General features: G+C 36.5%; 1 protein-coding gene across 2 annotated transcripts in view; it reads left to right on the top strand.

The window, feature by feature from the left end:
• LOC107656811 (kremen protein 1-like) overlaps positions 1-8510 on the top strand; it is a 76225-nt gene extending 67715 nt beyond the window's left edge. The window contains exons 4-10 of one of the 2 annotated variants that reach the window (XM_016444757.1): positions 924-1048; positions 2933-3086; positions 3250-3359; positions 3456-3678; positions 4959-5132; positions 6286-6370; positions 6934-8510. In XM_016444757.1, coding sequence (XP_016300243.1) covers positions 924-1048; positions 2933-3086; positions 3250-3359; positions 3456-3678; positions 4959-5132; positions 6286-6370; positions 6934-7090 — 1028 coding nt within the window. In that variant the 3' untranslated portion in view covers positions 7091-8510. Of the gene's footprint in view, positions 1-923; positions 1049-2932; positions 3087-3249; positions 3360-3455; positions 3679-4958; positions 5175-6285; positions 6371-6933 lie in introns of both variants that reach the window. The other variant, XM_016444756.1, reaches the window with a different exon arrangement.
• The last annotated feature ends 4411 nt before the right edge of the window (positions 8511-12921 follow it).

Here is a 12921-nt window from a genome sequence, read left to right as displayed (position 1 = left end):
GTAAACACTTCTACACAGACGCAGAGAGGCAGCATGTGTGTGTGTGTGTGTGTGTGTGTGTGTGGCCTGAGTTGGCTCCAACATGTATCCCTTTGAAAACAAAACTTTTCTTTGCATCCAGCGAGCAGAATGAGGCCTGTGCGAGTACTGACTTGCGCCGAGATGAGTTCTGGAGTGCCCTGAGAGGGTTCTTTTAATCCTTATCTCCAGTCTGCAATCAAACCTTTCACTATTTAACCTACACCGTCATCCGAATGTTCTTCAGAACTGTTCTGATAGAACAGATACACTTACGTTCACACAAACAAATCCCAATCATCCATTCATGTTGTGCATAAAAGCATGTATGTGTGTGTGCTGGATGTGTTGTGAATGGTTTTAGCACATTGCCATGCGGTCGCTAGGGTTTTCTGGGTAGTTGCTTGGTGTTTGCACTCCCAAGTTTGTCCATGCTGAAGAAAAACCTGCTAAAACTGGTCTAAACTGTGTCATTAGTGGCACTGACATGGACTTTAAGACATTTTCTAGATTCCAACACCCTCTCTTTCTCTTTTTCTTTCTGACCTCTGTGTTCTCTCACCCTGAGACCTCATTCAGTTCATTATTAACAAAACCCCCAGAATCCATCTGTGCATTCCCTTAGGATGAGGTTTAGTCACATCCAGCGCTCTCCATTCTCACACTGTTCGGGCCATGCATGCCGTTTTAATCATAGTTCATAAAACACCTCAGTCTTTAAGACACGTTTCCAGACGATTTACCGGCAGAGAGAAGTTAATGATTCGCAAGTGTTACTGTATTGAATTATGGCTGAAGTTGCTAAACTTTTACATGGACCCCAATATGCCTGTGCCATGTTTTCCAGTGATATATATAAGTTTTGTTTTGTTTTTTAAATGAATCTCTCTCTCTTTCTCCTTCAGTGCCTGGAAACCTGGGCTGTTTTAAGGACAGCGGTGATCCAACACCTCTGTCTGGAGGCTACCAGACCTCCAACAAACTCACCATTCAGAACTGCATCAGCTTCTGCCGCAACCAGAGATACAAGGTACGAATTCCAGCATGGGAAATGCAATCGACAGCAAGTCATTGAACAGAGCGATGCATAACAGTTATTATAACACCTTTTACTTTAGTTTGGTGTCTTAACGTCTCAAACCTGACTGCATCCATGTCAGGTTCATTAATATTAATCGATGTTTTGCCACATGGATATAGGGTTACACTTTAAGTGTAATTATACATGTACTTACTATATGGTTAGTGTTTGTCTTGGGGTTACCTGCATGCAGTTATGCATAATTTATTGTTATTATAATAGTAAGTACATGTAACGTGTAACAAGGACACTGTAAAATAAAGTCTTACCAATATAGAATTACATTTATGCTTGGTTACATATGTACTTTTATTAGTTACTTCACAAAAGTTTTAAATGTAACTCATCCAATCAACTTTTATAGCTAAAATTATTTATTTCATAACTCATTATGTGGGAATCTCACAAACAGAAATTATATTTTGTGCAAGGTCTAAATTTATACAAACTTAAAGAGATAGTTGCATGATAGCTGCACGAGTTTCTTTTTTCTGTTGAACTCAGAAGAAGATATTTTGAAGAATATGGGGAACCAAACAGTTGATGGTCCCTGCTGACTTCCATAGTATGGAAAAAAAATACTATGGAGGTCAATTGGGACCATCAACATTTTTTTTTCCCAAAATGTCTTCTTTTGTGTTCAACAGAAGAAATACACTTATACAGGGTTGAAACAACTTGAGGGCGAGTAAATGATAACATGATTTTCATTTTTGGGTGAACTACACTGCAACAAAATGTTTTTCTTCCTATTTTTGTCTTGGTTTCTAGTATAAATATCTAAACATTTTTTAATCAAGAAGCATTCACTTGATTAATAAAATGACTTAAGATGTATACGATATAGACGATATTTGCTTAAACAATATCTGCCAATGGGGTAAGAAAAATAATATTAATTCAAAGGCTAAACAAGAATATTTTTCTTGCCCCATTGGCAGATATTTTTGCTTGTTTTAAGCAAAAACTAACAACATTTTGATAATTTTTTCAGAAAACAAGATATATTGTATACATAATATAACTCATTTTATTTGTAAAATAATGCACCTTGATAATTTTTTCTTTTAGATATTTATAACTGGAAAACAAAAACAAAAATACTAATTTATAATATAATATTATAATATATTTATAATAATTCAATTCAAGTTTATTTGTATAGCGCTTTTCACGATACAAATCATTGCAAAGCAGCTTTAGAGAAAATGTAAGTTTCTATTTTAAAGTTTCTACATTATATTTAGTAGTAGCTTATCAGTGGTGACTATGTCAAGTTGATGTCCATTTTTTGCAGTGTAGCCCTTTAAAAATGACAAAAGCTTTAACTAAAAATAAAAGGGAAGTAGAAAATATAAAAACTGATTCAAAATAATAAATATATATATATATTTTTTTTAAATGTGTATTAGTATACAGGCTTAAAAATAACCTTTTCCCTGGAATAGTGATTTTTGTCCTGACTGAAAAAAATTATTCATTGAATTTACTAAATTTTTTTAAGGTAAGTGGTTGCAATCAATTTATTTTAGCTACATTTAAATAAACAAATTTAGTTGACTAACTTTCAACATATTTTTTTTATTAAATGTAGCTAAAATAGATTGTTTGCAACCACTTGCAAAAATTTAGCATTATTTTTTTCAGTGCACTTAATGAAATGACTCAATACAAAAGAATCAATATTTGTTTTAGATGTAATCATGTGCATCTGTTTGCGTGGGAAGAAATCAATACTATATATTGTATTTGGCTTGCTTTTTTGCACCGTTGGATTGCTCTGGCTGGAGAGAATTATGAGTTCCTGATTTTTTGTGGATTATTTTCTTTCAGCTTGCCGGTATGGAATCAGGCTATGCTTGTTTCTGTGGCAACGACATTGATTATCATCGTCACGGTGACGCTCCGAGCACAGAGTGTAACCATGTGTGTTTTGGGGATCACACTCAGCCATGTGGAGGCGATGGACGCGTCATAGTCTTCGACAGTACGTTTTTATAGTCTTATTATCTGTGCAAAGGAAAGTTAAGTATGCTGATGATCGTCTCATCCTCACAAATCTAGTTCTAGGTTGTTAAACAAAACCCTGTCATTTACCCTCTTACTTTCATTATTTAGTAAAAGCTAAAGCTGTCACTTTTCTCCCAAAGCAAAAGTAGGCGCTTGTGGGGGAAACTTCACATCGCCCTCCGGAGTGATCTACTCTCCTGATTTCCCGGACAAATACAAACCTGGCAGGGTCTGCTACTGGACCATTCAGGTACAATTAATGCTTTAATATCCTAATGGAGAGAGAGCTTGCTCGAGCCAAAACTCATATCATGTGTATCTCGTCTTTGTCATGTCGCTCTTCCAGGTTCCAGGTGCTTCTGTCCTTCTGTTCAACTTTACTTTCTTCAATATCGTGGATCAGACTGATATGGTGGAGCTGTTGGATGGCTACTCCAATCAGGTGTTGGCGCGATTTGACGGCCGCAATCCACCGCGGGACATCGTGAACATCACTGCAGACTTCGTCATTTTGTATTTTTACTCGGACAGGACAAATGAGGCGCAAGGATTTTCTGTTCTTTATCATGGTGAGGCTTTCTTTTGAGTTAACATTTGACTGTCTGCTTATATACAGTATGGTCATGTCCCTGCAGATGTTATGCAAAAAAAAGTGTGTTCAGGTGTTTGTTTTTTTTTTGTAATTGATACATTTATTCAGCAGGGATGCATTAAACAGATCTTTTTTTTTATTATTATTCTTGAGCAGAAAATCAGCATATTTGAATTATTTCTGAAGAATCATGTGAGACCGAAGTCTGGAGTAATGATGCTGAAAATCCAGCCTTTCCATTGTTTAAAAATATTAAAATAGAAAACAGTTATTTTCTATTTAAAACTAATTTAGTTATTTATAAATACTTCCTTACAATATTGCTATTTTTGCATTCTATTTAATCAAATTAATTCATATAAAATGAGTTTCTTATGCTTGCTGAGCATTTACTCATTACTTAAAGCCTTTATGTACAGTATAATGCATTATAAAAGTAGTTTTAATGCATTGAATATGGCTTGTAATGCACCTAATAATGCATTATACAATCTCATGAATAATTGTAAACACAGTACATTATAATACTTATTAATTCATTGTTACACTATGCATTTTAAATTCAGTTATAATTATTTACGACAAGATACAATGAATTACAACACACATTATGAATAATTATAATGCATCATACCAATAAATAACCCTTTATAATGCATTATACATAAAGGCTTTAAGTAAAGTGTTTTGTTGACTATTGCAACAACGCTAGCATACAGATGACTTAAAAACAACATCAGAAGTGATGACACCACACACAGTCAGTTTTTTTTTTTATGACTTTAGAATAAAATAGTCAAAAAATAGTCATAAAAATAAATAAATAAATAAAAGCAGTGCTTTAGGGGTGCTTTTTGTCATATCTAAACAATTTTCAGACATGCTGCCACTTTGTGTTGTGTTGTTTTGGGAGGCAGAGTTTAATAACCACAATCTGAGGAAGAATAAAAGGGAGTGGGAAGGATGAAATGGAAAAAGGTTTTTTTTTTTAAAGAAAAGGTCAGCAAAGCAAATTGGCAGAATCTTTTTCCCCTCCAGGCAGAGTTTGATTTAGATGCCACATACTGCGTTTATATCCGCGCCTGCAACGCTGAATGAAAGACGTGATGTTATTTTGAAAGAGCTGAGAACTCTCTCTTTGTGGTATCCAGCGGGGCGTCAAAAGAGACGTTATGAATGTTAATCAGATGATGCGTATCTCGTCAAGGAATTTTGGGGGTTTTGTTTGTGTTTCATTAGCTGATTATTTCCCCACAGCTTTAAGAAATCAAGCCGTCACACCTCTGGAGGAGGATGACGATGGTGATGAAGAGGACACCAGTACAGCGCAGCCGCATACGGGAAGCACTACAGCAAAATCAAACACCAGTCAGAATGGAAAATCCTCCCTCCGGTACTATGTAATCACATCAAGTCCTGCAAAGATGCCAGGTCAGTGGCATGAACCGGGCCGGACCGCGGGCCACAGCACCAGTATGTGTCCAGTTCTCTTCTCTTACTTCTTTCTCATACTCAATATCAGTTTACTAGATATCATTCATACTAGTCATAGTCTAGTCAATTTATTATAAAACAAAAAGGGTGATTTACTGTTACTAAAGTTCACTTTTGTAACCATACTTTCTGGCGAAATGCCTTAAATGGACATTTTTATATTCAATGCACATTTTTTTATATATGCTCAGAAATCTGTTGCCACGTATATTGTAATTATTTTAATCTAAGAACTAAAAAAAAGTAGAGTACTAGTTAAAAATCAATTCAAGGTAGGAAGAATTATGGGGAAGAATTTTACACTAAGAAAATTCCGTTTCTTTGAACTTTCTATTCATCTTTAAAAGTTACAAAATGTATGCCACAGGGCAAATTCTGAAAACTTTTTTGCTATTAAAGCTTAAATCAGAAATAATGCTGAACATTAAAAATCACTAAACTTAGTCTAATAAAACAGTCTTAATGGCCAACTATACAGTGCACTAAAATCATAATAATATTCACAAGGTTGCTTCATTTTATATTGCCAAGAACCGACTTTAGTTTTATTGTTTATTTTGTTATTAAAGTCATGTTTGCCAGTTCCTACCTCCTTCTTTCATGAGTCTTGAACTTTGTAACATACTGTACATATACACACATTTTCCTTTTCATCCCGGTGTCTTCATTTTATATTGCCAAGAACCGACTTTAGTTTTATTGTTTATTTTGTTATTAAAGTCATGTTTGCCAGTTCCTACCTCCTTCTTTCATGAGTCTTGAACTTTGTAACATACTGTACATATACACACATTTTCCTTTTCATCCCGGTGACCCTTTTTTTTTTTTTTGTGAGACCCAAAGGTACCAGTATGGACCCTTTAGGTGCAAAGCTGCACCTTTAGAAAACCCTTTGTTCCTTTTTTCTGACAGTGCATTATCCACCACTGTTAGTTAGCTTTTAAATTTGAGCTTACTTTAGCTCTGTGTTTTGCGTTTCCATAACTATCCGCTCTTTACACTAGTTACTCGAGTTCTCGCCAGTCTAGATTTCAGTACAGCTGTAATGATGAGGCTGCATTAGCTTTAATAAACGTGTTGTGTTTTACAGTGTGGACCATCTACGCATTAGCTGCTCTGCTAACGCTAACAGTCATAGCCATGGTGGCTAAGCTGCTCCTGCATCTTACTGTAAAGTAAGTACATATGCTATAAAATTAATGTTTTTTGTTCTTCAGTTTGAGATGCTCATATAAAGCACCAGATGAAGAATTATGATGATGCTGATTGTTTTAACTAACTCATCTTCCCCATCCCAGCTGAAAAAAACAATAGACACCATTACAAAATTTCTAATGGTTTTACTGGTTATAATGGGACTTGTATTGGTTTTACTGGAAACTGTAATGGACCCTGTTGGTCTCTACTGGTAATTGGTCGCCTTCTATTGGTGGCTTGTTAAAACCAATAAATCCTAATAGAATATGTCCCAAAACACACGACAATATGCTTAATGGTTAAAAGTCGATGGTTTGTAATGGTATTTGTAGTGGAAACCATTAGAATTTTCTGTGATGGTTTCTATTGTTTTCAGAGAGCCACGCTTTGATTTGCTACTTTATCTGTACGCCGTTGGCAGATTTATAGCGTCCATCATTTGGTTTTACCGGGCGTATTGTAGCATGCATACAAGTTTGATTTGAATCAACTTCTCCGCTCTCGGTCCTTATCTGCTTTTTGTATCTGTCTTCCCTCTCAGATCCCCGGCCATCCCGTCAATCAGCGGGTCGGATTCGTGCGCGCAGAGCACCACGTCTGAACCCTGGATCATCTTCTACAGACCTTCCACCATCTCTCTGTTTAAGAAGAAACTCAAGAACCACCATGGAGACCTCAGCCCTCTCGTGGGAAACTAACCTCACTGCCTCTGACCTCTACGGCTGCTTTAGCCCCTAAAGGATGCACACACTGTACACAATGCTGGTCTTCTGCTGCTGGATCCGATTCATGCCTAATTCAGTTCAAACGACCAGTGCAGGGCCCAGCTTACACGTGCCGATCGCTTGTTGGTAAGAAACTGCGCAAAAAGAGCTCGACGCTAGCCGACGCGCATACTCTCAATTTGCATCCTAACCAATCACAAATCATGTGACAGGTGCATATATGCACCGAGCGATTTGATTAGCAAAAGAGCGCTGGGATGCTTCTGTTGCCACAGACCAAAACGAACAAGTGACCATTGCTGTAAAATGGATAGTCGTTTCTCTAGGTGCTTTCACAGAAGCGATCAGCCGATAAGCGTCCGCATTGGAGCGCACTGAAAGACAAAACCACTTACGTAACCAAAATAACGCCACGGTACCCAACCAGCCCCTGCGGAGGAGAGATACCATTCAGTTTCGCTCGCTTTTTAACCTCTAATGTAGGTCACCTGTTGTTGAGGAGCACTGAACTCCTTTCTTCAGATGTAAGAGAGCTGGCTGAACTGTCACAATCATGTCGAGAGCAATTCGGACTCAACAAGAAAGCCTCGAGAGAGAGAGAGAGAGGTGGACGGCGGAGAACCAAAGCCTGAAATTGCTACAAGTTGGGCGATGCTCAAAACGAGCTGACATCCCTGTGGACCTCGCTTTCGTCTCTTGTCGTTTGTGTTGGGTTTTGATCTTTCTGCATTGCCTTTAAGTGCCTTCAGGACTGAAAAAACCTCTTTTGTCTGTCTTCTAAGCTGTCACAATGTCAAACAAGCATTGATCCTTCGGAGCATTGAATTGCAAATGAGAATAAGCACTAAGGATGTGTTTTTTCTTCTTGGGGATTCTCGAGATAAATGTAGTCCTGTGGGTGTCATTGGGCATATTATTCTTGTCAGGTTTTCGACTTGAGTAAGGGAAGCATTGTGATGAATGCTGTGTAATTCTGTGTGGGAACAATCGAACGTCATCCCCTTTCATTTCCCTCTCCAACAGAGGCAGTGGTGAAATTCTTCCAAAACAATTTGCTCTTTCTCCCCCTTCACCACAACTTGAGCTTTCACATTCTGAAGCACTTTTCCAGCCGGCAGAAAACCATGCGGATCACTGCACTGCTAGCTGCGAGGATTGAGGACGCTTCCTACGAGGGAACGCGCACAAACTGGTTAAAAAGCATAGTTGGCCCAAAAATGAACATTTTGTCAGCATTTACTCGCCCTCGTGTCGTTCCAAACCTGACTTACTTAGAACGCAAAATAAGGTATTTTGAAGAATGGTTTACTTTATCCATACATGTCATTGAAAGTCAGAGAAAAAAAAAAGAAAAGAACACCGTGCCTCATTCATGGAATATTTGTGTGTGTGTAAATTGTGACCCTGGACCACATAAGGGTCAGTTTTTTTTAATTGAGATTTATGCATGAATAAATAAGCTTTCCATTGATGTATGGTTTGTTAGGATAGGAGGACAATATTTGGCCGAGATACAACTATTTGAAAATCTGGAATATGCAAAAAAATCTAAATATTGAGAAAATCACCTTTAAAGTTGTCCAAATGAAGTTCTTAGCAATGCATATTATTAATACAATTTAAGTTTTGATATATTTACAGTAGGAAATTTACTAAATATCTTCAAGGAACATGATCTTTACTTAATATCCTAATGATTTTTGACATAAAAAAATGGATCATTTTGACCCATACATTGTATTGTAGGCTATTGCAACAAATATATATGTGCTACTTAAAACTGCTTTTGTGCTCCAGGCTCACAATTGTTCATAAAACCATTCTGACGCATTCCCAAAAGTGTTTGTATTTTCAAAATGTTAATTAGTATGAAAAAACCTAACATAAAAAAGTTAACATTAGTTTCCAGTTTATTATCGATTATTCTGAGAACCAGTAGTATTTGTCCACAAGCTGAAGACTTTTACGGAATAATTTGTAAATTATTAAAAATAACATTTATTCAATTAAAAATCACAATTAAAAAAAGTTAAAACGTAAGTACATCATAACTGTTTCAAAATGTTTCTAAATTTCATTGGTTCACCTGAACACACATCGATTTTTGTAGACATTTTTAGTAACACTTTATTGAAAGACTTTATGTATAATGGATTATAAAGGGTTATTAATGGGTATATTGCATTATAATTATTCATAATGTGCATTGTAATACATTACATCTTGTCTTAAATAATCATAACCGAATTTAAAATGCATAGTGTAACAATTAATTGATAAGTGTTATAATGTATTAACTGTGGTTACAATTATTCATGAGATTGTACAGTGCATTAAGGTGCATTACAAGCCATACTTAATGCATTAAAACTACTTTTATTATGCATTATACATAAAGGCTTTAAGTAAAGTGTTACCACATTTTAATGACATATTCGTATAATACAAAGGTAGAGTTGTAGTTATTAGTCTCTTATTGGCCTGATTAACCAAGCTCTCCATAAAACAAACAAAAAAAGTCCTGAAAATGAATAAAATAAGCATTATGCAGACACTTTTGGCCATTTTTGGTTTGTAACATTTTTTTTACATGTTTGAGCTGAGGTTTTGCTACATTTACACCAGCAGGCGTCACCAGATTTTGGTGTTTCGAGCACTTCAAAAAAATTTATCATTTTATGAAGCAATTGGTTCAATCGATTCAAAGTTTTGAAGCTTTGTTTCTCCCATCACTAATTGACACATGTTTTACTGTTGATCTGAGGTTTACAGTGCATTTCTGAGTTTATGGGAATGTCCATTTTACATGCAAATTACTGTACTCCGAATTTAAATTGATATTTATGAATGTTTCATGAATGAGGCCCATTGTGCCCAATATACCTTCATTGTATGGACAAAAAAAGTGAGTAAATGACAGAAATTTCTTTTTTTTTTCAACTATCCTGTTGAGTGTCACAACATGTAGCTTGCAGTTCACAGCACTTGCACAGCCATCAGTCACAGGTCAGCAGTGTTATATTTAGTTCTGCGTGTAGTACTTCATGTAAGTTTTAGTAATATTGTAAAAGGCCTTCATTTAAAAATCCTTTTGAGAACATTCACATGGGTGATCATGTTTGTGGGTACGTCAATAATGCCACACTTACTGTCAAAAACGATTTAACAGTCACTACATTATGCACTTTATTACCGAAGTACTTATCCTGTGTAATGTTTTATGCACAACCAAAAGCATTTTTTATATCTCAGATTGCATCTTTTGAAAATCAGTATATTGTATAACAAAACAAATCTGTAAAAAAGCCTCCCTTAAGCAAGCCGCCCATCCAATTCAAGCGCAAAGATCTGGTTTTTCCTCAATCCAAACATATTTGTCTGACCTGATGCTGTATTTTGGTCTGCAGTCTGTTAATTATTGCATACTTCGTCATACCCTTAGCTCTGCAGTGCCCGCGGCTGCCCATGCATACTAAAGTGTCACCGGTCACAGAGAGAGAGGCAAACCCAAAGTGACAGGTTAAATCTAACAAGGTCATATTCGTCTGGAAAGGCTGGTGAATAATGCAGAAACCAGGCGTCCATTTAGATGGCAAAGCTCGAATGCCATAGCACTTTTACCAGTGGAAAAAAGTGTCATATCCTTCTGTGGTCTATCACAATGTGAGTGGGCTTTCCTTCTGAGAAACCAAGATAGGAATCCCTCCAGTTTTGGGAAAGGGTGCTTGCAGGGATTATACAAAAATATGTTGTTTTCATTTAATTGTAAATAAAATAGTGAGAATTTTAATTTATGCCATAAATTATTCTTATTTTGGATGTAAAATGGGATATAATCTATCTTTTGTATAAGTACCTTTGTAGTTTTTATTTAATGTGTCCTGAGTGCAAAAATAAACATGCATGTTTCTTATGCCTGTCGTGTTTGCTTTGTACACCATGAGATGTCACTAATGCCCTTTTTATTAATGAAGACATGCAATCATTTACATAGAGCAGAGAGGGAATTTACAATGCAAATTAGATGCTTCAGGAGACTCCAATATTTGCGCGCACGATGAGCAAAGTTTCACACACAACCACAGCATTCTGTTGAAAGATGTGACAAAAAGGGAAATATGCAAACAAGCATGCATTGGAAAACTAGACAGACCTCCAAAACACTAACATCTGCTGAAGAGGAAAAAAGTGAAGGAAGGAAGAAATTCAGCTCTGATGTTTTCTGCGTTGCTCAAATGCTTATCAGATAAAATGACTACCAGACGCAGAGTAGATGCACAAACAAAGCCTGTATTACAGGCCCCATGTGTAAGCCATTTTCCCCTGTGTGTGTGTGTGTGTCAGAGTGAGTGTGTGTGTACCTGGTATTTATCACGTTATGGGGACCAAATGTCCCCACAAGGATAGTAATACTAGTAAATTTTGACCTTGTGGGGACATTTTTGAGGTCCCCATGAGGAAACAAGCTTGTAAATCATACAGAATTCGTTTTTTTGAGAAAGTAAAAATGCACAAAGTTTCCTGTAAGGGGTAGGTTTAGGGGTAGGGTTGGTGTAGGGCAATAGCACATACAGTTTGTACAGTATAAAAACCATTACGTCTATGGAATGTCCCCATAAAAAATGGAAACACAACGTGTGTGTGTGTGTGTGTGTGTGTGAGAAAGAGAGAGAGAGTAAACAGGTGTGCAGCTCTAGTTCAGGTGTAAAAAGTACTGAGACTGTCACAATCTCAATCAGCATGTCTGTCACCTTATGTACTACATCTCTCAGAATCCTTCCTGGTCCACCACATGCACACATTCCACAATCATCATCAGCTGTCTCCAATCACCACATCACCCCTGCACCAGATATAAGGACACTCCACACACGCACTGTCTGGTCTCGTCAATTGCTAGGACTGCTATCGTTTGGATCATGACTTACCTGAAGTATATGCACCTCTGTCTTTCTCCTCATCAGTCTTCATGTTCCTGTTCCTCCTCATTCCCCAGTTTCCATGTAGACAATCAGCAAACAAAGGAAAGTTCTTCATGGCATATCACTGACTATTAATAGTGTGTGTCAAGTCAAGTCAAGTCACCTTTATTTATATAGCGCTTTTAACAATACAGATTGTGTCAAAGCAACTGAACAGCATTAATTAGGAAAATAGTGTGTCAATAATGCAAAATGACAATAGTAAAGTGTAGGCCCGGCTGTCCACCTGCAGATGTTCGTGGTATGTGAGGTGAGCATAGTATATTATAAAGTATTGCAATACAACACAAATGTGAAGCAGAAAAGAAATATAATTTATCAGTGAGGTTTGTTACTGATCTGTAGGCTATAAATGATGCACTCAGAGCTAATTGCTAATGCATGTATTACATTTGTGGCGAGTTGTCTGATTACCCTATAAACCCCATCAGCCTTCGCTCATAAAAAAACACATTTAATAAAAGCCACTCAGAAAGGCAAACAAGCAGTTCGTCATTCATTTACATGCTGAGTTTAGTCTGAAGCGCTGCAGTGTTGCAGCAAGACTATGAATCCTATAGCGCCCTCTACTGGTAGGGATCACAAAACACAGTTTATTGTCATTTCTCTTCTGCATGACACTAAAAGAGTAGAAGGTGATATTAAAAATGAATTGCTAATGGTTAGATGATATGATCTTTCAAGCACTTTCAGTAAATAAATAAAGGAAAAACAGTAAAAAAAATAAAATAAAATAAAATAAAACAATAATGGAAACAGTAATAGAGTTAGACAGCAATATCTAGAAATAAATCGCTTTGCCTAACAAACCTTTCTATAACA

This window comes from Sinocyclocheilus anshuiensis, unplaced genomic scaffold, assembly GCF_001515605.1.
Source record: "Sinocyclocheilus anshuiensis isolate Anshui unplaced genomic scaffold, SAMN03320099.WGS_v1.1 scaffold1136, whole genome shotgun sequence".
Taxonomy (NCBI): Eukaryota; Metazoa; Chordata; class Actinopteri; order Cypriniformes; family Cyprinidae; genus Sinocyclocheilus; species Sinocyclocheilus anshuiensis.
This window is presented reverse-complemented; position numbering and strand designations above follow the sequence as displayed.